Raw genomic sequence first — 25,781 nt, 5'->3', positions numbered from 1 at the left:
ATTAATAGAGAGATAGAGAAAGAGAAAGAGAAGAGAGTGAGAGAGAACAAATAATGGATTAATATAATCAAGTTAATGGTATTTATTAATCAAATTAGAAATTACACAGTTTTTGTATTTTTGTGGAAATCCAATCAAATTTCTTAGTAATGTATCATTTCTAGATACAAATATAATTAAATTCATAAAATATTTTTATTTCATTATTAAATAGTAAGAAATGAACACGAATTAGATTCAGTACAATTCTAAGAGTGTATGAGCACACGCGTAAGTACCACAGCACGCTTAACAATATATTATTCTAATAAAATGTTGTCTAGTAATATTGATATGTAAGATTGTAAAGTAGTGTATGGTTTTATTTAATATGAATAAATAGATATGAGAATTTAAAATCTTTATAGAAAAAAAAAATAATAATAAGTAAATTTATTATGGAATTATTAACACTGTGAAGTGATCGAAGGGAACGTTCTGAAATAACACTACTCATCAAAATATTGTTTAGTATTAATAATAATAGTATAGTTGGGTTTAAATTAATACTATTTTATTTTACTTATTATTTCACTCCGAGTCACCAAGAATCCTATTAAAAAGATTTACCTTTAACCGTACATTCACGTCTAGAGGTCGTTACAGCAACCGTGGCGTATATTATACACCCCTTCTCGTGTTCGATGTTTCAGTCCTTACATGCATCCATACTAGTACAGTCTCGCATAATTTACGTTTGGTTAAAATGTTATCCATTTAAAAATACCGACGGGAGTATTGAAATTGATTAGAGAGTTTTAAATTGTATTCTCTGGGTAGTTAATGTAATATTTGAATTTACAATTTTTCAATCGTAAGTTTATATACATTTTTTTTTATTATTAACTGTAGAAAAATGTTATTTTATTAAACGTTATTATATCACGTTTTGAATAAAAAATAAACTATAAATATCAAACAAATATATTTTTAGATCTTTGTATAGTTTTGATTATTAATTCATGAATGAATTTGTTTTAAATATTTTTAAATTATTTATTATTGATAAGTTATTTAAAAATAGAAATAAATGTTTTATACCATTGGAAATTAAATTGCTCATAAATATCCATTTATTAAATAAATAATATTATATTATAATTCATAATATAATTACGATCTCTTTGCTAATTGAATATTGGTCCATTTGGTTGGAAGTTTCTCATTTTATGTGTTATCATCGTATAATTTTTGGATCAGTGTTGGATTTTTTCATAAAACTATTCAACGTCTGTATTGATAAGATGTCTTCATCACCTTTGGAGGTCATAAGGCATTGGCATAAAGTATTCTATGGTTGCCAAGCAATTCAGAAATTATCTTCAGAAGACCTTATTAAGGTAAGAATAAGAAACAAATTTAACTCATAATATTATACTGTATAAAATCCGAAATTATTTTAGTATCCAATTCGTTAGTGTTTAAGTTTCTTTTTCTTTTATTAATCAATCTTTAAGTTATAATAAAAATATCGATTAAAATATAATACCTACTCATAAAGTGTCTTTTTTAATTGAGTATTAAATATCTATGTAAGTATTTTTTTATTTTAACACATTTAATTTTAAATCATTAAACTTCAAATGTTATGTAATTAATCTGTACATAGTTGTAATTAAATAAGTAATTTGTATAAAAATACATTTATTGATCATATATTGTATGATAATATGATTGTATTGGTAAATTGTTTTTAAATTTTCGATGCTAGTTGGTAAATAAATTAGTTTGTAAACATTTGATAATTCTTGAAATGTTTATTGCATTATAAAAATAGTATACATTTTATACATATACATAATTATTGACGGAAATTATGGAAGAAGTGTAAATGCTTCAGATAAGTTTTCATTATTTATAGTATAAATTTGAATTTTTCATCTGGAGCATTAAAATTGTCTATTTAAAACCCCTTAAAGATGGATTTGGATATCCTTAAATGCAATGAAAACTTTTAAGTATAAATTATACAAGTGGGTACTAGATAAAGAGAATTATATGAACTTGAAAAAATTAAAAATATTTTTTACCTTTTATGATACTGTGAACATAGGTTTAACATTTTTGAATTATTTTTATAAATGTCGCTTATTGTTATCAGTATTTTTTTGAGTTAGAATTCTGTTTGTATTTTATGAAGTACCTATGAAATAAACATATGTGGTTTGTTTTTATACTTATATTCTAAATTATGTAATATCTATGTAGCTATGCTTTTGTTAACATTATATATTTATTCATCGATTGTATTTATTATAAGAACAACCCCTAGGGATAAAAAGAACGGTGTAGAAACTACATATTGGCAATTTGAACTCTGAAGTATAAGATATAATTAAAAATTATTCTATATTGAAATTGATTACTTATTTTTTTTATATATGGTTGATATTAGATAATATTATATCTGAGAAACATTAGACAATTTTGAATATTTTGTAACATTTGTGTAATTTATAACATTAATTTATAAAGAGTTGTAAGGCATATTAAATTAATATCATTATTGATACTTTGAAAAATAAAATGAGGCTTTATAGACTATAGTACATCATAATTTTTATGATAGTAGTATTATTTATATTTTTAAATTATTTTAGAAATGGTAAATAAAAGATGTTTTATTTTTAATTATAAATTTTAAAACTTTGGTTAATAACTATTTTATATTTACATTGCATAATATTGTTTATGTATATATAGGTACATTGTTAATTGCTAATTAATCCATTGATGTACAACTTTAAATTGAACGTGACCACTGAAATTGTTTTATATACCAGAAAAACTCCCTAAAAACTAAATCTAATTATAAATAATAAAAAGTGTTGGTTGAATTAATCAGAATTTAAGTTGTATAAATAATTTATTGTGATACGATATAGACATATAATTAGAAAAATATTTCTCCCTCTTCTTTTGCACAATATTCAGATAAAATATTAAACTCTAAACAGTATAAAGCCATGTCATAACTATTTACATTGTTTTTTATTGAGACTGGTTCTTGGTAGCTGGGCTATTGACTGCTATTATAATTACATTTTCTACATAGTTTAGATTTTGTTTTTATTAAATAGTTACTTTCTATATGTTTCTTATAGACATTTTGAATTGTCACAACTCACGAGTGTACATTTAATTGCGTTAATAAATAAAATTTTTTTTTATTTATTTTAAAGATTTTTTATTAATTAAATTTAGAGGTACCTAAGTTAAAATTAATTTTTTTTTTAGTTTTGGTTAATAAATAATTTTTATTAAAATAACATTATTTCTGAGGTACATCTATTATCCTTGAATATAAATTTGATATTTGATATTTATATGATACGCATTATCAATAATAAAAATGTTTCTTATTATATTCATATAGTTTTTAAAATCAGCTACTAAAAAGCATCTATTTATAAAATCTTAATTCATTTTAATAAAGCAACACCTGCTTAAAAAATTACATTTGAATAACAATGTCAGTTTTAAATTTTGCTTGGTGTATGATGTCCATAAAATCGACCTATTTTATACACATTATTTATCATCGAAAAAATTTCACAGTGATTGATAATAGAAAAGTATAGTACTTAAGAGTTTAATTTATTATTAGGTATATTCTGCTATTATTTGCAATCGTTGAATATATAATTATTTTTCAATTTTTTTAAATCTATGCTAATGTTTCCTTTATATTGATTCTTATCCTTTTTTTTTATATATTAACACTATTTATTGGTAAAATAAAGTGAGCGTACCTATATCACTTTTATTCCATTAGTCTTGCATACCTTAGTTGTGATCAATGTGACATTTTAACAACCTTATTTTGGATTTGAGAAGTGATGTTACTATCAAGGTATTACCGAGTTATCCACCAAGTTACCTCTTATACAATTTCTAAGCTAACGTATAATATTATTATTTATTAGCTTACAGAAATATTTTGTGGAGTGCATATATACATAATAGATATATTTTTATACAAATATTACACAGAAGTTATAGTTATATTATATTATTATTATATATTTGTTAGCTATATTATTTAGGATGCTTTATCGAACTTTATATATGAATAATAAAATGTATATTATTGGTGAAATTATGAGGAATATGATTTGACATTTGTAAATAAATGAAAATAATAATTTATGGTTATCATTGAAATTTGAACATCAAAGCATTAATATCAATTAATATACATAGAGTTCTATTTTCGATTATAGGTATATTTATATTATACATGTTGTGGAAATAAAAATTAATAATAAGTCATAGTTAAATAAATTATTTAACAATTGTCATAAAATAAAAAAATAAAATTTGAAGTACGATTTTCTTGTTCAAATAGCTTGTGTATATTCGTAGGCTTAAATAATACAGTTTGCATACAGGTATGAATTCTTAATAATTTAAATATACCTACTTAAATGTATTTGTAGATACATGGGGATATGAATTATATCATTCATCTGAATTTGTAAATATAAGTTTAAGAAGTTTTAGAATATTCAGTAACCTTTTTTTAAAAATAAATAAATAAATAAATAAAATAAAATAAATAAAATTACGAACGTAAACGTTGTTAAATTTGTCAAGCGTTCATGAATAAACAGAACGAAATAATAATATGTGAAACATTTGATAATGTTACCGTGGTGATGCTGGATAAGTGTAGAAAATGTTTCCATAAAATAGAATTTATTTTTTTAGTTTATTGTCATACAAAATAAGTTATATTTGATTCATTTGTATTTTAAAAGATATTTTTATATATTACATAAAACTAGAAGAAAAATAATAAAAACCAATGAGTGTTATGATAAAAATAATCTGTGTTAACAGATTCTTATTGATTAAATTTATGTAGAATTCAAAGTTCCTTAAAAATAATCATAAAAAAATATATTATAGCTAAAATAATTTTTTATTCATTAATTATTACATAAAAATTAATTAAAATTGGCGTTGAATGGTTATTTAACTTAACATATAACATGCATTATAGTCAGTTTTTATTTGATTTAAAAACAAGTTGGAATGATAGAATATAATAAATGAATTATTATTTAACAATTTTGTAGTTTAAGGAGTAAGGAGAATATCTTATTTCCTTCACATAAAATTAAAATAATGCATATTAGGGTATAGTTTACTTAAGAAATTTACATTGCAAAAATACGAGTATAGCTTTTCAAAATCATTTATTTTTAATGAAATGAATACTAAAAAAAGCAACTCTATAGTGCTGATATAAATATATCATGGTTTTTGGAAAAATATTTATTAGTTTTATCTGTTTATAATAAAATTCCTATAATGAGTATAATGTAAATGAAATAAAATTGTTGTAATGAATACATATTTTATAATAATAATCTTTGACACCTAGCTTTGACATATTCAACAAATATTTGATTTACAATTTCGTCTTTTTTTTTTGGCTTTATATTGGTATGTTTACTTCATTTAATGAACTTGTAGTTTTTTTATTATTAATATTTAATTTCAAATCAAATTATGAAAAGTATCAAAGATCGCGTTAATGTAATTTTGGATACTAATTTGTTTAGATATTAATAAACTGCTATTTTTTTTTATTATGAATTCTGTGGGTAGGCTTAATAAAACATCTAAAATACAAATTGTTATATTTTGCTATCATGAAGTTTAAATAATGATCCTAATCTAGAACATTTAATCATTAAGAATAAAATTACGCAATAAAACTACATGTTCGCATGACACTATAGAAATGTTTTTCTATAAAATATTTAAGTAGTAGAATGACCACGGTGACCTTAAACTATGTAATTAATATTAATTTAACGTCTTGAGGATTTATAACAAAGAGGTGAGTTTAGAACTTAATTTTCCATCAGCAATTTCACTAGTGGATAGTTTTCTTTATCTGTCAAACAAGAATTTAATTTAATTTTTAACATTGTATAGTATATAATGTATATATATATATACTCATAAATTGACTATTATTTTGTATATAGGTACATGTGATGTGTGTGTTCTTTTGTAATATTACATAATATTGCATTTTTTTCGTAATTCTTTTTTACAGTGCAATATTTATTTTCAATATAATAAAAAATCTGATCTGATTTTTCAAATGTGTAAAATATATTTCAATAAGTTCGAAATGAAATGTTTATTAAATTTTAAGATTAGATTCTCATTGTTGGTGCAATAAGTGAAGAAATCAGAAACATATTATTAAATGATACTATAAATTCAAGTTCTTAAATCTTTAAAAATATATATAACTTAATAACTTGTGCTTTAGACAAAATACATTGTTAATATGTATGGAATTATTTTAAGTATAGTTCATAATTATTTCATAGTTTTACAATACGTATAGTTGGTTCTGTGTAAGAGTTAAATAGTTATATTGGATATTTATATAATTATGTGCGTTTTATTAGGAAAAAATGTTTTACAGTAATGACTAAAATAAATGTTATTAGAAAAATGACCTAAGTGAATTAATTCAATAATTCGAATATTGAAAATATATTTTCAGGCTGCCGAAAGTGGTAATTTAGATGATTTCAACCGTCTTTTTATAGCAGAACCAGCTCGTCTTGATGTGAGAGATTCAAAAGGTCGAGCAGCCGTACATCAAGCAGCTGCCAGAAATAAACTAAATATATTACAATTTATTCGTAACCACGGTGGAGGTAAATATTATACTAATATGAAATATCTATATATTTTGTTGTAAGAGAATAATATACCAATTCGCGTAACTTTACCTTAATCGCAATCAATAGAATGTAATTATGAATAAAACATAATAATTAATATTTAATAATATAATAAATATACTATATTAATAGGTATAAAAATATAATCATAATATATATATATATATATATATATATATATATATTTTTTTTTATATTCATACATTTTAAATACAAAATCATTTTTTTTTTTTTTTAACAATATTTTTATATTCTAATTTAATGTAGGTAATAGGTTGATTGACTAGTATGATTTAGTAGACAAATTTGATTCTATACATAATTTACAAACAGATATTATTATAGTGTTATGATATAAAGTATATAAAAATTAAATAAAGTTAATAATTTATTATTTTTATGACACGGCCTTGACGATTTTTAAGGCCAATACTGGAAATATTTTTAAAACTAGGTATAACTAAGAACTTTAAATTTATAATTAGTTTCATGTTAATAAGATAGATAAATACTATTTTTTATTATTCTTTAATTATTGAATATATTCAAAAATATACTTTGGAGCTTTCGTATTCAAATACTTTGTTATGTAGACTAAACTGATAAACACGATTCAAAGACCAATAGAAAGCATAATAGTTGTTTAAATATCCTCTATCTCTGTGGAAGTTTAAGGTAATTAAATTAATGTTCACTTATACTAAAAACTGAATGATCATAAATTATGGTTTATAATTTAAATAACATATAAGCTGTGCATTTTTTAAATGCAAAATATATTGAATATCAACTTCCCCCGAGAACTTGTACAATAAATTGTTCTACTTTTTATAGGTCTTTATCATATTTTTCATTTGAAAACGGAGTATATTGTAACTTCAAAATCGATTTTTTTACCCGCATAAATTGTACTCTCAACCAATATGATTATTTCAACCATCACATTGTTGAGTTTGTTTAGTCATTCGTCACGTTATATTTTTAACATTTATATTGTTTGTATGATTTAATCTATATTTTTCATACCTATTACATCTTAATGAATAATCTTATAATACAAATTGCAAGTAAATATATAAAAAAGTATTTTAATTTTATTCACAAAATGATTTAAATATTTATAATATGTTTGTTAATACGTTAGGTACAGATACTGGTATATTAATAAATTTAAAATGTCATATCATTTTAGTCAGTATATATAATATTTGTATTATGTATTTTATTTAATATAAAATATAAAACGAACAATTAGATAAAAACAAAAAAAAATTAAATTGAACTATTGAAATCGTCTTAAGTTATTTAAATATTAAAGAATATGTATAAATATAGTTATTGACGTATTGTTTTTCTTGATTATGATAGTTAATCATAACTAAATTTAATTTTAATATTAAGTTAAATTAAATTAAAATATTAGAATAATATATATATAATATGATCTATATTTTTAGTTGAATAAATTATTGATATCTATTTTTGAAGTACGATTTTATTATTTAATATTTAATATTTAATTTTACCCAATAAAATTGCTGGCTATCAAAATATCTGTGTGCATAAGATGAATATAATTCTTATAGGTTTATAATAAACACATTATATACTAGCTTTATTTTAGATTTTGATCGTAATAATTCTATGAAAATGATGTAAATCTACCCATTTCAATCGAATGTCAGTGAAATATTATAAAATATATTTATCCAAAAAATATTTTTGTATTTTCCATATATTCAGTGTCAACAAGATATTTCTATGTACGTTTCTGCAGTAATAGACTAGATGGTTATTTTTATTCAGATGCCATAACCATCATAAAAAATATAATACTATTTTTTTGTCATTTCTTATTTTGATATTTTATAAAATTGTTTTCCTATTTCGTTATTAAAAAGTGAACTTCACGAAACAGTAGCTTGCAATTGATTATTGATTATTCTAAGAAGTTATAAATCCGTGTTTTACAAATTATTGATAAAGTATTAATAAGATTGAAGCGTGTTATTTAATATTGCATTTTTTCAATAGATTTGAACTTAAGAGATTCTTTTGGAAACACCCCATTGCACATAGCAATTGAACACAATTCTCTGGATGCAGTGGAATATTTATTTCAAAAGTAAGTACATTTTTTTTACTTTAAATAATAGACATAATAATATTTTTAAATGTAGAATCTGTATTAAAAACGAACAATTTATTCTCTGGATAATAATTTTTAAATTGTTTATATGTAATTTAAATTAATCAAAAAAACTAATAATATACCTATGCCTTCAATAAAAAAATCAACGTATGTTGTATATACATAATTTGTAAAATATAATTAACTATTAAAGTATAGACTTTGTATAGTATAGACTCTCGGAATTTCTATCGTTTCATCATTAAAATTAAAATGAGGTGAACACATGTATGAGATGGATGTATAGATGAGTTTCCCTAAACTATATAGTTCTGGCAATGGATTTGTCAATAGTTATAGGTTTAAATTCTAAAGACGTTCAGCAAATAATGTAAAACTGAAGCCGTATATAATACTATAGTTATAAAACATATATTCAAATTAATTATTATCATGAAATGTTGATCGAAAATCTTGATTTGACAAACGACTATTATGCATTTTCAACGCAAGAAGTAAATTGATAAATTGTAAAAGATACCTATGCTATACCTACTTGAAAGAACAACTACATTAATGCATCACGAAATCAAAGAAAATATTTTTGTACATAGGAATATTAAAACTACACTAACGAATACAGACGTTTGTTGTAAATAAAAGCAATTTTGTTAAAAATTTACACATATAAATATGAAATAAATAATTATGAATACAATAATCTTTGTTTTTGGAATAAAAATAGTTGATTATATTTACGAATTTGTATTCGTATTTACTTATTTACTCTAATTTAACATCTAATATAGTATTGATAAATAATATAATTATTATAGATTGAAGAATAATAAGAATGAAATCACTTTAATCTTTTGTTGAGATTTTTACTCCAGAGTGGATCTGTAATAGTTATAAAAAGTACTAATGGATATTTTTAATCAAGAATTCTCTATGGAGTTCCAATTATAAAAAATTATAGTATTTATAAAATAAAAACAACATCCTTGGTGATTATAATTTCTTATAATGTACAGTTAAATAAAACTACGACTATCTATGATTTAATTTGATTAAAATTGGTTCAATAAATCATTTGAAAATATTACCGGAATTAACTAAAGAAAAAATGTTTGCATTTAATTTATTTAGACAAATAAAAACTGTAACTATGTAATAAGATGAATACACAGCCATAGGTATCCATAATATTAAATTAAGTACCTATTTTCATATATAAAGGGTATTTGTTGGGCTAAATATTTATACTAAATTTTATTTTGTAAGCTCAAGGTATTCACAGATTGTCCATACTTAGAATTATTACACTTGCAATTTTGTCACTATATGTCGTACAGCGAATATCGTTAACATAAAGTTATGCCTTGCATACCAAAACACCTATTTGAGAAGGGTTGACACTTAGTAATTTGTATTACACTTATAAAATAGCGTATCTATAGAACAATTTTTATGCAATTTTTTATTTCGTTAAAATGAAAAACAGAACTTACTTGTCACTGAGTAGTTATGTTTATTTTGTGTCTACAACACTTTTTTTTTTTTTTGAAAACAAACTAAGATTAGGTACGGACAATCGTATTAAGTTCACGGCTTATGTTAGGAACAATGTTTTTAAATTGACACATTTCAGGAATATTTTATAAATTTGAAAATAAAACACTTTTGCGCAACTAAAATTATGAAGGTACGCTTAATTGAGAATAATGATGGTGGACTTTTTAACTGATTCTGATTTTTTATTTTCAATTTCGTTAAATTATTTTTTTATTGTTCTTAAAAAAGTTGAGCTAAATAATGTTCTAATTTAAGTTTCTAATAATGTTAGTTTTTAAAGTTGGATAATAACTATTTATAATTTTTCTGATCTGTTATTATTATTTTTATCATAACTTGTAAATTAGATTCTAAATTGCAGTTATAGTGCACATAGGACATGTTTATTATTATTTTTCAGCTTTCCCAAACTAAGTTATCTATTAGTTTTATTTATATACGTATATTATTTAAAATGTATTCTTAATAAAATATACATTTTGAAAATCTATTAACTGTTACCTAAGTATAGTTTGGTTGGAATTACAATATTCTTATTTTTAGGTAATTCAATTTTAATATTATACGTAAATTACTTACTGTTTAAGAGCATTTATTGAATCTTGATATTTTTTAAATTTAATTATATAGTGAATTAAACCAATAAAATATAAACCGTGAATTCTAACTAAATATTTCATCCAGTTTTTTACAAATACGCCTAACTAATAAACGTATACAAAATATAATCTAAGAGTATTTCGCTTTGGATAGATAGATAAATATTAGGTGTACAAAGTAAAAAAATATATTGTAGATATTATTAATGTTTATTATTGACTACACTTTAGTTAGTCTAAATCACGATAACAATATAATACAATAGTATAGGTATTTTTAATTGTTCAGTAGGTACCTATCTTATATTAATTTACCATATTTGAATTTATTAAATAACTGTTGCCTACTGTAAATGTCTTACCTATTCGATTTTTCTGAAACATTGTAACGCATTCGTTTATAAAGTGGTGCTGATCCGAGTGCATTAAATGACAAAAAGCAAGCGGCTTTACACTTAGCGGTCGAGCTAAACCGTGTAGCCGTTCTTCAAGTAATGTGCAAATTTAAAGATCGGATCGAAATCGGCCAAGGTGGCAAACATGGTAGGACAGCACTTCACTTGGCTGCCATACACGATAATGACGAATGTGCACGTATACTGGTGAGTAACTCGTTTTTGCATTCGGTAATATATTGTGACCAAAATGCAGTTACTGGTGTAGCGTGCTACTATTATTATAATGTTATCTTGTAAGTTTTATTTAATCACTGTTTTGTACCTCGGAAATTATTACATCTATCTTTGAATGCATGACTATATCGATTAATATGAAATTTCTATCAATCATATCCATGTCTTAACTAAAAATTTTAATTAGAATATGTTAAAAATGAACACACTATAAAGATCATCAAACATAATAATATGACAATAGATGTTAACTAAAATATTATATTAGTGTCAATGGCTGACCACTTGTTGCTTCCGTAGTAGCTATATCATTAAAATTTAAGATATAGATATTATGTACAAGTGAGAATATGAGATTACGCATAAATGTCATACCACAATTTAGTTTTAAAATTAGTTTACAATCCCCGCGTTAAAAAAAAAACAAATGTATAATATTGTCATCCATAGATATTGAATAATTAATATTAAATGCTTATTGATCCCGTAGTGCATTAAACGCAAATTATTTATCAGACACATTTCAGGTCACGAGTTTCGCAGATTCAAAATTAAAATTTTCCATTGACGAAGATACTATACCAAATCGAAAGTCATATAGGTAACTTCTTGTGAGCAATACATTATATATTAAATTTCGTAGTAGTAAACATATACACATACACACATGTTGTTAACTGTAAAATATTTTAATAACATCAATATAAGTTTGTGAATCTATGGGATTAGTTTCAGTTTCTTATGTTCAATATTCAAAATGTGCTTGACGTGGAAATATAATAAATATTATAAGAAACGGTGCAATATTTGTCCGATAAAGGTTTGACTATAATATTTGTCTCAGATACTATTTATGAGCGTCCTTTACGCAACAAAACCTTTGACTAATATAATATTTTTATAACATCGAGATTTTCTCAAGATCTATTTTCTTTTCATCGTTTAATTTATTAATAAGTAGTCCATAACCATATCACATTCTAATTATTTTTTTGTCGATTTTCACACCACGCAGTCATACACCAAATCAATTGTTTTATATTCATTTAGTTTTACGTTCATAAAATAACAAATTCAATTAATACATAATAACTATAATTATAACAATATGCATAAATTTCATATTTGATAACGTATAGTTCCATTTTTTTTTATTTAACTAAGAATTTGTAATCTAATGAGTTATATTACTTGACCAAAGAATGTAATGTTACTATAATAAATAATTCGAATAAGTATATATAGCATGTGATTATATAAAATAACAACGATGATAATAATATTGTTCATCGAATTATCATGAATATTATTAGTTATCACCTATTGTAAAAGTTCAAGTTTAAAGGGCGCTTATTTTATGCTGGTGCTATGTTTTCTAATTAGTTTAATGTATGTCATTCTATGATTATAGATGCGAGACCTGGGTGCTGATAATAGACAACCCTGTCACAATGGATACTACCCAATTCATGAAGCAGCAAAGAATGCAGCGTCCAGAACGATGGAAGTACTTTTGCAATGGGCTGAGAGCAGAGGCAATTCAAGACATCAAATGATATCGTTTTTCGACGCCGAGGGAAACGTACCGCTTCATTCTGCAGTACACAGTGGAGATTTTAAGGTAAATAAATACAAAACCAATGATTGGAAAGTAAGTGAATTGGTGTAAAATATCAAACTGAAGGATTGGGGTTGAATTTCACAAAGGGATTGTTTATTTATTGTACACAGTATAATGTAGATAATACGGAGTGTTTGAATTTGGAAAATTTGTGTATATAAAAAGACCAACTACAGACCACTGAATTCAATTATCTACACATAAAAATGACAACAATAAAAACTTTATTTTTAATTTAAAACTTTATACTTATTGAAAATTATATTGACGTAAAAACTAAGTATACTTAAATTTAATCAGATTTAAATCAGATAGCTTTATCGTATACTATATTAACCATATTATTTTGTTCGCTATTTCTAAATTAATTTCAAATTAAGTAAACTGACGTTAATTTGTATCAAATATTTTAAGAAAGTACTAAGTATGGATAAATAACAATAACATTATATGCCTAAAACATATTCGGGTGAACAAGGCTTATAAATCTAAGTAACAAAATTAAATAAAACTCATAACTAATCAATAATAAAATCTAATATTATTTTTTGTAAAACTTTACTTTTAGTTTACTTATTGTTAATGTTTAGGTATACCGTATTCTTTTCTTAAATTCAATGTATTAGCTTGGTTTGTTATTAATTTAAACATTAAATAAGTAATTGGTAACATTTACAGTTATCACTTATCACTTAAAACATTGAATGAAAATAATTTAAGTATACTTAAAAGCTCAATGGCGTTGATCAAATACTAAAATATTTTTAATATTATAGTTATTTTAAATAAAAATTATATTTAATTTATAATTTAATACGATATCTTGAATTGTTTTTGATTACTTTAGGCTGTGGAATTATGTTTGAAGTCTGGAGCGAAGATTTCGACGCAGCAGTATGATTTGTCCACTCCGGTTCATTTGGCCTGTGCTCAAGGCGCCATAGACATAGTCAGATTAATGTTTGGTTTACAGCCTGACGAAAAGGCACAGTGCTTGTGTTCTTGTGATGTGCAGAAAATGACGCCACTTCATTGTGCTGCTATGTTTGATCGATCTGAAATCGTACAATATCTTATAGAAGAGGTAGAAACTCATATCACGTACACGTATTTTTTTTTGTAATATATAGTGCATATCAGAATATTTTTAGGGAGCCGACATAAACGCTTTGGATAAAGAAAGTAGATCTCCGTTGTTGTTAGCTGCCAGCAGGTCGGGATGGAGGACAGTTGCAAGTTTGATTCGATTAGGAGCCGACATTCAAGTTAAAGATTCCAGCAAAAGAAATGTCTTACATTTAGTAGTCATGTATGGAGGAAGACTTGACGAATTCGCTCATGAGATCACAATGGTAATTTTATCATCATATAAGATAATTAATTAAAAACCATTCATGAATATATAAATGAAAAAAAAATGATATTTACACAAAAATAACTAAGTTTTTTGATTCATTTAGAAAAAAGGGAAAATTATAGGCACCGCTAAAATGTATAGTGGCTATAGGTGTCGAGTTTACCTCGTAAGTCATATTGTAATGCATGTAATAAAAGATAATGAAGTTGAAAATTAAAGCATTTTTCTTCTATAAATCGTGTAAACATACATAAAAAAAGAATAAAAAAAAAACACACATTGTTGTAAAATCAATACATTTATTGCTCCACTCGGAATCTAAAATAGATACAATTTATTTTTATTCTTTCTTTTTAAAATTAAGCAGAAACTAGGAAAAATAAAAAGCTTTCGGAGCTTAGCTTATTATAAATAATATAATAATATATTCATAATATATATACTTTACATATCATAAAATTGTATTGTGCTTACTGCTTAAACAGTAAAGTAAAACCAATCCTAAATACTCTATATGAATAAATTTAGTATTTTAATAACTAGGTCTGGTTGTATAAAAAATAAATACGTTTTGTAATTAAAAAAATCATGGAATTTAAGAGAAATTTTGTCATCACCCTGTCAACTGGAATTAAATTTTTGTACTTTGAAGTAAATTTTAAAATTAAAATTTTTTAGTTCAGTATTTTATTTCTAATGAAAATTCTTCATAGTTACACTTTTTTTCATGAACACTTCTTTTTCCTATGTGCTCAAATGTTATATATAAAATACAAAAGAATAATTATTTTAGATGTTGAGTAAAAGTGAGAATAGTAATTATGCGATTTCAGATAGAATATAAAATCTTAAAAATTATAATTTATTTGTTGTATATTTACATTATCTTCTTAATACCTTAACTTTGATTAAATCTATGTCAAGTTATACGGAAGTTCATATGCAGGCTATGTGGACACAATATATCTCATAGCTATAATAGTTCCTATATTATTATATAGTGGGTGGATGGTATATGTTTAGGAACTGTATTTATGTTGTGGGCACATTGAAGAATGCAGGGAGAAATTTATACACGGATGGATGATAAGAACAATACCATAGTGACTCAGTTTTAATTACCTTTAGCGCCACTGCACACATTCAGCATAGCTTTAATCAGTATACTATTTATTAATTAATATGTGTTTAAGAGCAGATGAGAACTATTAATTACCTAAATGAGGTATCAGATAAGAAGTTTAGATCTTTTGTTGGAAATCAGTTTTCCATTATATGTGGTTGATGTATAATACGTATAATCTTATTAGAAATCTGCGATGTTTAATAATTACTACATTATTATCATTTTTTAATAATAAATTGGTTATTCATAAACATAATAAATTTAATCTTCATAATATTATATGAAACAAAAGTTATTATGTAGACACTAAATATTTGATTAGGGTATTGATTTTATATTAAATAATTTATAATTAATGTAGTTAGGTAATTATAAAATCAATGGCTATAAAGTAGAGTTTAAGTGTATAATAATATCATTCGATATTATTTTTAAACAATTAATATTATACATATAATTGTACAAACCGTACCTATTAAATTTTAAAACATATAATAATTTCAAAATATTTGTATAATTGTATTACCTATTATTCGTATTTATTATCATTAGGTACAAAATTTAATTTTAAACTATGCTATTTATATTATCATCCATTAATGTTTGATTGTTTTTTTAAAATTAGTTTTCTTACTATTAAATTTACTTTATTTATTTAATATAATATAGTAATTACGGTATACTTTATAGGCAAACCATCAAGGAGCTTTAGAAATGTTATTGAACGAAAAAGATAATACTGGATGTTCACCTTTGCATTATGCAAGTAGAGGTGGTCATATACGAAGTTTGGAAAGCTTAATTCGATTAGGAGCATGTGTGAATATAAAAAATTATAACGGCGAGAGCCCTTTACATTTTGGTGCCAGGTATGGAAGATATAATATTGTCAAAAGATTATTGAATTCAGAAAAAGGGGCTTTCATTATAAATGAATCGGATGGCGAAGGACTTACACCTTTACATATAGCATCCCAACAAGGTATTTTTTTTTTAATTTATTATTGGTATACAATTTTAAATATTGTAAAATACTTAACAAATCTGTTCGCAGGGCATACAAAAGTGGTCCAATTATTCTTAAACAGAGGGGCCTTACTACATCGCGATCATAAAGGTCGTAATCCTTTACATTTGGCTGCTATGAGTGGTCATACACAAACAATAGAACTATTACATTCCGTACACTCACATCTACTAGATCAATGCGATAAAGATAAAAATACAGCTTTACATTTAGCGACTATGGAGAATAAACCAAATGCTATAACACTGTTATTGTATATGAACTGTAAATTGTTATTCAACTCTTTAGATTTGAGTGCTATTGATTACGCAATTTACTATAAGTTTCCCGAAGCTGCATTAGCGATGGTTACTCACGATTCAAGGTAAATTATTAATATTAATATCATAAATAATATTTTGACAAACATTTTTATTGATCAATTTAAAAATTATGTTACTATTTAAGAGCCGAAGAAATAATGACATTGAAATCAGATAGGCACCCTTGTGTTACATTGGCGCTGATAGCGTCTATGCCGCGTGTTTTTGAAGCTGTACAAGACAAATGCATTACAAAAGCTAATTGTAAAAAAGATTCCAAACAATTTTATGTGGGTAATATTAAATAAGAAAACATTGTCAGTTTAAAAAAAATGTATATCTTATTTCAGATAAAGTATTCATTCTCATGTCTTCAATGTCCAGTGGTTCAAAAAAGTGGAGCGACTGGTACATTAAAACCCACTCCGTTGCCTGCCTTGAACGTAAATTATAATTTTATAATGAGAAATTATTTTGGTTTTCATTGATATTTTTATTTTATAATTAGGCAATGGTCAACCATGGTAGAGTTGAACTCTTAGCACATCCTTTAAGTCAAAAGTATTTACAAATGAAGTGGAATACATATGGAAAATATTTTCATCTTGCACATTTATTGTTCTACACGATATTTTTGATATTTGTAACTTTATTTTCCTCTCAACTAATGGCTTACAATCAAAATACGTATAACGCTACGAGTAATGCTCTATTAACTGTCGATACTACGGTATATATAAAATATTTTTAGTATTATTTGCTTATTAAAATCTAATTTTCATAAAAATCAATAATATTGTATTTTCTAGACAAATGTGGCCACACTGAAGACAGTAGCAGTTATGATTGTCATTTATGTGTTCATGAACAGCGCTCGTGAAGGGATTCAATTTTATCAGCAGGGATGGCCATATTTATTGGATCCCACCAACGTTGTGGCGATATTGTTATATTTTTCAGCTATAGCTATGATTGCGCCGATATTAACGAATTGTTTGCCCGAGTATCAAATATCTTTTGCTAGTATAACTGTATTCCTTAGCTGGTTTACGTTACTTCTTAATTTACAGAGGTAAATCAAAATAGAGCAAAGTACATTAAAAATTCATTGATGATATATCTAATCATAATTTTGTATTTAAAATGAACAGAACATTTTCCCTAGTTAATTCAATAAATTAGACTAATTTTAATAATACATAAATTATTTCACCATATAATTTTTAGTGACTTGATGATAAATAACGTACCTATTCGTTTGTTTTGTTAGATTCGATCAGGTAGGAATATACGTTGTTATGTTTCTCGAAATCTTACAAACCTTGATCAAAGTACTGCTCTTATTTTCTATATTAATTGCTGCTTTTGGTTTAGCATTTTACATTTTATTATCGAGGGTAAGTTTAAAATTTTAAAAATTTAATATGTTTCACCATATTTTTGCATGTAAATCAGGTGAATAATATTTTTTTGTTATTTGTTTTTTTTTTTTTAAGGAAATTATCTAACACACATATTTTTTGAATATTTGATAGGGCAATCATTTATCATTCAGTACGATACCAATGTCATTATTACGGACTTTTGCAATGATGTTGGGTGAAATAGATTTACTGGGAACCTACATACAACCTTTGTATGCTGAAGACGACCAAGAAGAAAATGGTCAGATTAGAACTATACCATATCCAGTACCCGTGTTTTTGATGCTTGGCGTATTTATGGTTCTAATGCCTATTCTTCTAATGAATTTACTTATTGGTTTGGCTGTGGGTGATATAGAATCTGTCAGACGAAATGCACAGCTTAAAAGACTAGCGATGCAGGTAAAAAAATATATAATACTAATTTAGTTTTGCATATTGCAGTTTACATTTTACGAAAAATTTAATATTGACTACACCGAGTGATTAATTTTATGTATCATACTTATTATTTCAAAAACCATTAATTTTTCAGAAAATATTTTACATATTGTGATTTGAAGTCGATAAAAACATTTTTTTTATGACATGCTTTTTAATACTATATTCCAAAACAGAATATTCTCAGTGTCTTTCAATACATGAATAAAAATTGAATTTGGACGAGTAGCTTATATGATTTATAAGTATTTAAAATTAAGATTATTGGAGCAGTAATAAAATGTTGATCCACTAATCATCTAAACTTTAAGTATTTATAACTAATACATTATTCATCTTAAATTTGATTTTTATTGATCGAAATTCTTCTAATAATATTCTATTCAGCGTCGGAATATGAAATTAAAAATGAATGTGGTCCTTTAAACTAGTAAAAAATCTAAAAAATGATGATGATAAAAAATATAATACAAATTTAATATGTATTATATATGTTTTATATCAACTTGAAATAAAACATAAGAAATATTTTTAAAAACGTTAATGTTTTCTGAAATAATAAATATTTTAAGTAAAATGGATTTTACGGTATTTGTAAACATTAAATTTATTAAGTTAATCAAGCAGTATCATATTTTTCTTTTATAACAGATAGGTAAGTAATTTTCTAAACAATATTGATTCGTGATAACACTCTCGCTAAACTTTGTTGTCGATTCATTAAGTAGGTATATATATATATATTATAATATTGCAATATTTATAAGTCACGCATGTAAACTTATATACTTATACCGGATTTGGTACCTAATCTGGCCGTAAATTTCAAACAGTTTTAACGTCGCCGTGTAAATATGGTAATAAGTAACTCACGGTACTAGAAACTTGCAAACGGCAGTTGCAGGCTGTATCACGAAGTGACGGGAACCAATTCTTTCACATAACGAGCTATGTGCTTAATGCATACGCTTTATTAACTCGATTAAAAATATAATTTTGATTAACTATCAATATTATATTGGTTTTCATAGTTGTAACGATACGTGGCTGGTAAAAAACAAACAATATTTTAATGCCAAGTAGGTAATACTTGTACTTTACTTTGGTAACCTCACTCATCGAAAAATATAATTTTGATAAAAATAGTGTTCGTCGATTACTCGTATCATAATCATAATTGTATGTGCCGATAACATATTATAGATAATAAATTGCTTGACAAAAGACCACCGAATAAAAAAAACCCAAATGAAGAATTCATCAATCGTCTCTCTCAAAACACTATACTGCAGTTTTGTTTGCAATCATTGTACATGGACTTAATGTAAAAACACGTGTTTTAAATATGTAAGGCATAAACACCTTCCTAAAAAAGATCCTAGCTTATCAATTATCATTTAATATAATATTATATCTTACATAAATGTTATACACTAGCATCGAACTATAGAATGTTTGCTCGTTGCTCGTGTTGTGAATGTATATAATTCAAATTTTTTATTTACATATATAATTATAACTTATTTATAATAACTTTATAAAGTCACGTACCATTGAAAAAAACTAATAAACTTACATTCAATCAACAATTCGATTGTTTTGTTCAAGGTTGTATTGCATACAGAGTTGGAACGTAAGTTGCCACACGTGCTGATGGAGAAGATAGATAAAGCGGAACAGATCGAATATCCAAACGAGAGAAAAACAAAAATGGGCTTTTTGGATTTTATCCTGCGAAAATGGTTTTGTAACCCATTCTCTGATGACGGTAAGCCTTCCAACAATCATAATATCAGTTACTCCGCTCAGGTTTACGGTTAGTCGCTAGCGGCTTACATATTTTGTTCGTGAATCCGATTTGTATTGCTGCGTTCACACTGGTGAACAAACTTTGAACTTGAGATGCGTACAATAACTTATTTATATACTTTATTGTAATGACTGCAGTATAGTGTAAACGCAGCTTGACTTGTGTAATACTATATAAACAAAACTTGTTATTCTATGTTTCGCGTTTTTATCGTTATCAACAGCAATTGAAATGGTATTAGAAAATAATGAAAATCACTTGGCTGACGAGATTGGAAAAGTGAAAGATCGATTGAAAACGATCACTAGCTCGCTTGAAAATCAACAAACATTTCTTCGTCTAATTATACAAGTACACAATGACAATAATGTTTACGAAGTTACATTTTTTTAACACAATAATATTATTTTTCAGAAAATGGAAATTAAAACCGAAGAGGATGAAGTGGATGAAGGCGTTTCAGCTAAAGAAATGGCGTTCACAAATAATATAAACGGGAAATGGTCTTCACCAAGAGTCAGGAGTAAACTTAAAGCGTCTTTTAGTTTTTCTAAATGTCACACTAAATAGTTAAATGTAATACTTAGTAGCCAATAGATTAAATATACCTACCTACAGCGTGTTTTACCGTGTTTATCTCCATAACATATTGTGACACACCACTTTACCACTTTATTTTGTACTATATATTATTCTTCTCTACTAGCATCCTGCTGCCTATAAAGTTAGGTTAGATTATAATACGAAAAACGATTGATGTACGGATCGTATAGCTGCACGGGTCCACCAAAACACGAAACGATTCGTCAAAGCTAAAGTGTGATCATTATTCGTATGACAATCGTTTTGCATATATAACTATATAAATAATAGAGAATAATCATAATTTAACTTTTTAAAATATTTGACATAAATCCGCTCTATGGATTGAGACCATTCAAACCAAAATTTGGTTTTTAAATTTTTTTTATCAATTTATACAATAAATATATCTATAGGTTTATATTATATTATATAGACTAGATATAACTTTTAAAATTTAATAACAGAGATTAACACGGTGATATACTGTTCATACGTAATTATATAGTTTTAAATATCGGTACTCTACTGTTGATTATGGAGTAATTACTTAAAACACATATTATTAGTATAATGTATTTTTCACATAGATACATACATTTATAGCACAGGTGAACACAGTATTTATTTAGAGACGCATACTCTATATTATTTCTGATTACATTATACTATTGTTACGATATTTATCCAAGCATAAGTCTAGTTTTTATTTTGTTTTTTTTTTATTTACATATTTTTTTACATATTTTTTTTATTTACATAATTTATTTTTAAAAACATTTTTGACGTTTCTTTGGTTAATCTTAATTTTTGCCACATTTTTAATTTGTGCGCGAGCTCTTGTAGCCAAATGTGGGTTAAAATTTTAAAGGGTAATATCTTTAACTGGTTGGATTTATTAAACTTTAATTTAAAAAATATACAACCTTTTAAGAAAAAATATGTATCTTAAACAATTATAATTTATAGAACAGTTTTATTTTTATTTAAAATATAAATTAATATTTACGAACAATAAATATAATCCATTCCTACTAAATATAATTATATTTTTAACAGTTAATTCATAAATGGACTTGATTTTGTGTTCATATCTACGAATACCGATGTAATTTAAAAATGTATAATTTAGGATTATTTTTAAAAATACGTTTCATTATTTAGGTACAGGATGATTATTTAGTTCATCACTTATAGTACAACTTTTTTTTGTCATTAATCAGTCAATATATATAGATTTGAATGTTTCTCTAAAAAATTAAAAACCAAACTTTGTTTGAAAAGTGTTAAGTTTGAAAGTTATTATTTAACCATTAAAAATGAACGTGCTCTTTCAATATTTGAGAAAACGGGATGAACAAAGTTTGAGCTATGGCAAAATATAATGTGTTTTCTTTAAAAGTTAATAGAAACCTAATAGTTTAAATATTTAGAAACAACAATCGTCCTATATTATCTATTGACTGATATGTTATGTTAATAATCATCCTGTGTACATGTTTATATTTATTAACTACACATATTATATTTTAATGTTATGTAGTATTAAGCGTTTAAACTGTATTGACAATTGTATCAATATAGATGAAAGCCTGATATGAAATCGAATTCTTGTATGTGATAATTTATTATTGAATAGTTTTAAACGTTTTAGATAATAAACTTGTGGTAGCTATCCTAGTAGATGTTATATTGTGACGTTGTGTTGATTGTGCTGTTGACACATTTGGCTTCCTTCTATTGATATTTTATATGCCAAAAAATACCTATATAATTCGATGAATGCGTACGGCTATTTTTGGTTGAAAAACAAAGATATTTTTTATGTAAAAATAATAATGTTAAATTTATGACCCCTTCATCAGCCAAAATTTCGTATAATATGTCACCAGTACAATCAAAATAATAAATGTAATGGGATACCTGCCACCAAAAATATAATTATATTATGATAAATAACAATTTATAGAGAAACACTTTTCGATTAAAATATCTATTAACCAATAAAAATATATTTTTGTTTTCAATTAATTTTCCCCTGCGTAGACACACCCAATATTATGCATGTGTGTTTATGCAGTTGATCCTCGATTCATTGTTATTCCATCAAGGTTTTATTTGTATTTTATAAATCCGTGTACAAGCGCACACGCTACATTAAATTTGGTATAAATGAAAAAAAATAGGAAAAATAAAATAATTTTTATCAGTCACTCTAAAATTAATGAATAATATGTGTATCTAATTCTAATAGTACCTAAATACGATTTAAAATAGTAGGTACCATTCAATATCACCGAATGAAGCGGACAACGCAAATCTTTGCGAATTAAATATTATTTATACTGTCAAGCTTGTTATTCATACATTTTTTTTGTTGATAATTTTCATAAATTTAACCTGTTTTCTAGAAAGTTTTGTTTTTAGCAATATCATTACAATATTTATAGCATGTAGGACATTTTTAGTTAATATAATAATTAAATTATAAATAATTTTATATAACTATTACACATCTTTAAAATTTATTACCTATCGTATTAATTGTTATTATGTATAACAATATAAGTATTATATGACAATAATTGTATAATAGAAGTACCTACGCCGATACTTACATCATAATACCTAGACTATGAAGTCAGACGGGTTGTATTGCTAGTTTCCTTATTTAATCAAGCGGCTTTGCACCCGTTTAGCCCATATAACAAAAACCATTAAAAGATCGGAAAAAATATCAAAACTGTAAATCCGTATAATCCAATTGATTTTGATGACGTATGCATTTATACGTATATTTAATGGAAAATTCAGTTTTTCGTAATTGGGGACGCTCTGTGTTTTTTTAATTTTAGAATACCTAATGTTTATTATTTATGCAATAAAAATAAAAACGTGAGGGAGGGTCCATTAGAATTATAATTTGGAAAAGTTTCATTGTTAAAATAATTCCCTTTTTTTTTTTTATAAAACAGGATAGCCGATGTATGGTTATAAAGTAAGTAGAGAATTATTTTGGTCATTAATTTTCAGGCATGTGTGAAAAAGGTATTTTGTGGACTGAAGTTTATTGCCAGTGATCTACGTACGGCTCTAACCCCAAAAATTTTACAAAATATTTTAATTGTAAGAAATAATTATACCTAAGGTGTAACATGTAACTATTATAAATTGTTACAGATTGTAATTGTTTTTAAAAGTTAAATAAATTGTACTTTATGATTTATATTTTATTCAACCCTAAAGTTCATTGCATCCGATTTTCGTATACCTTTATCTTATAATATTTTGATTACAAGAAATAATTTATAATGTATTTATTCAAAACCGAACTTTAATATTTTATCTAGAATTTATTTAATATCACTTAAATATCACTTTGTTGCTAAATCATATATTATGAAATTTATATTAAACTATAATATTATTTGTGTTACTACTGTATTAGTACTGAAAATTTGATTGTATAACTTTATAGTTTGCTTAATCAAATTTGAAACTTTCAGCAAATTTCATTAATCAATCGATTTTAAATGGGCCTGGCCGCTCTTGACCAAAAGCGTACCGCCCTTACCTTTTCGGCCGATTCATTTTTCGACCAAATTCAAAAAAGGTTTATTCCCTTATTGATCTAAATCCTATCCTTCGCATTTCGGTCAAAACAAAATGTTTGATAGTAAAAATATTATTTTTATTTATTACAATAATTTAAGTCTTTATGATGCACAGTATACTCGTATAGAAAATCATCAAAAATAGAAACCCATCTATAAAATGTGTACAATATAATATAAACAAATAATAATAAATAAGTTTTGTCAATAATTATTTGATAGAAAATAAAAAATTATTAAAAAATATAAGTTGTATAAAATGTTGGAAAATAAAATGTAGAAAATTATTTAAAATAAAATAAAAAGTATCAGTGTATTAACATTATTTTTATGTTAATATATTATTATAACTCCAGTCAATGTCTGATTTTTGTTGTTTTCTGATGTTTGGTTCACTGATTTTGAATTAATTATCTGAAACTAACTTTACAAAATCATTCTTAAAAATGTGATAACAATATTTTAGTGACATATTTAGCAAATTAATAGTGGATTTCTATGGAGATTCTCTATAAAAGCTTCGATTGAAATTTGCATGAAAAGATTCACAGTTATATATTAGTTTTGCTTTGTTAACTAGAGTTTACTGATGCCCTTATTTCTGGAGGATAGTAACAATTTGCTGATAAATTGTGTTTTTTAGATCTTGATACATACTACACATATCTTTATGTAGTAGTTGTTATCAAATCAAAATCAAACTCGACGACTACCGATGAAATAATTGATGACAAATATTATAAATAGGTTTTAAAGATTTTCAATATGCATAACATAAAGTA

The 25,781-nt window shown here is 24.7% G+C and overlaps 1 protein-coding gene across 8 annotated transcripts in view; it reads left to right on the top strand.

Annotated features, from left to right (window-relative positions):
- Nucleotides 1–22,148, top strand: part of LOC114128071 (transient receptor potential cation channel subfamily A member 1) — a 34,323-nt gene extending 12,175 nt beyond the window's left edge. For 2 of the 8 annotated variants that reach the window (XM_027992478.2, XM_050198644.1), the window contains 19 exons: nucleotides 6,575–6,731; nucleotides 8,793–8,883; nucleotides 11,470–11,665; nucleotides 12,223–12,296; nucleotides 12,425–12,515; nucleotides 13,107–13,316; nucleotides 14,164–14,400; nucleotides 14,468–14,668; nucleotides 16,490–16,781; nucleotides 16,854–17,190; nucleotides 17,274–17,418; nucleotides 17,479–17,571; nucleotides 17,637–17,858; nucleotides 17,938–18,200; nucleotides 18,399–18,525; nucleotides 18,664–18,954; nucleotides 20,602–20,761; nucleotides 21,027–21,154; nucleotides 21,218–22,148. In XM_027992478.2, coding sequence (XP_027848279.2) covers nucleotides 6,575–6,731; nucleotides 8,793–8,883; nucleotides 11,470–11,665; nucleotides 12,223–12,296; nucleotides 12,425–12,515; nucleotides 13,107–13,316; nucleotides 14,164–14,400; nucleotides 14,468–14,668; nucleotides 16,490–16,781; nucleotides 16,854–17,190; nucleotides 17,274–17,418; nucleotides 17,479–17,571; nucleotides 17,637–17,858; nucleotides 17,938–18,200; nucleotides 18,399–18,525; nucleotides 18,664–18,954; nucleotides 20,602–20,761; nucleotides 21,027–21,154; nucleotides 21,218–21,373 — 3,471 coding nt within the window. In that variant the 3' untranslated portion in view covers nucleotides 21,374–22,148. Of the gene's footprint in view, nucleotides 1–518; nucleotides 854–1,105; nucleotides 1,380–6,574; nucleotides 6,732–8,792; nucleotides 8,884–11,469; nucleotides 11,666–12,222; nucleotides 12,297–12,424; nucleotides 12,516–13,106; nucleotides 13,317–14,163; nucleotides 14,401–14,467; nucleotides 14,669–16,489; nucleotides 16,782–16,853; nucleotides 17,191–17,273; nucleotides 17,419–17,478; nucleotides 17,572–17,636; nucleotides 17,859–17,937; nucleotides 18,201–18,398; nucleotides 18,955–20,601; nucleotides 20,762–21,026; nucleotides 21,155–21,217 lie in introns of those variants that run through there. The other 6 variants (XM_050198648.1, XM_050198646.1, XM_027992479.2 and 3 more) reach the window with 6 other exon arrangements.
- The last annotated feature ends 3,633 nt before the right edge of the window (nucleotides 22,149–25,781 follow it).

Source organism: Aphis gossypii, chromosome 1 (genome assembly GCF_020184175.1).
Source record: "Aphis gossypii isolate Hap1 chromosome 1, ASM2018417v2, whole genome shotgun sequence".
In the NCBI taxonomy this organism is placed as follows: Eukaryota; Metazoa; Arthropoda; class Insecta; order Hemiptera; family Aphididae; genus Aphis; species Aphis gossypii.
The sequence above is the reverse complement of the archived record's forward strand: the minus strand, read 5'-3'. Positions and strand labels throughout refer to the sequence as shown.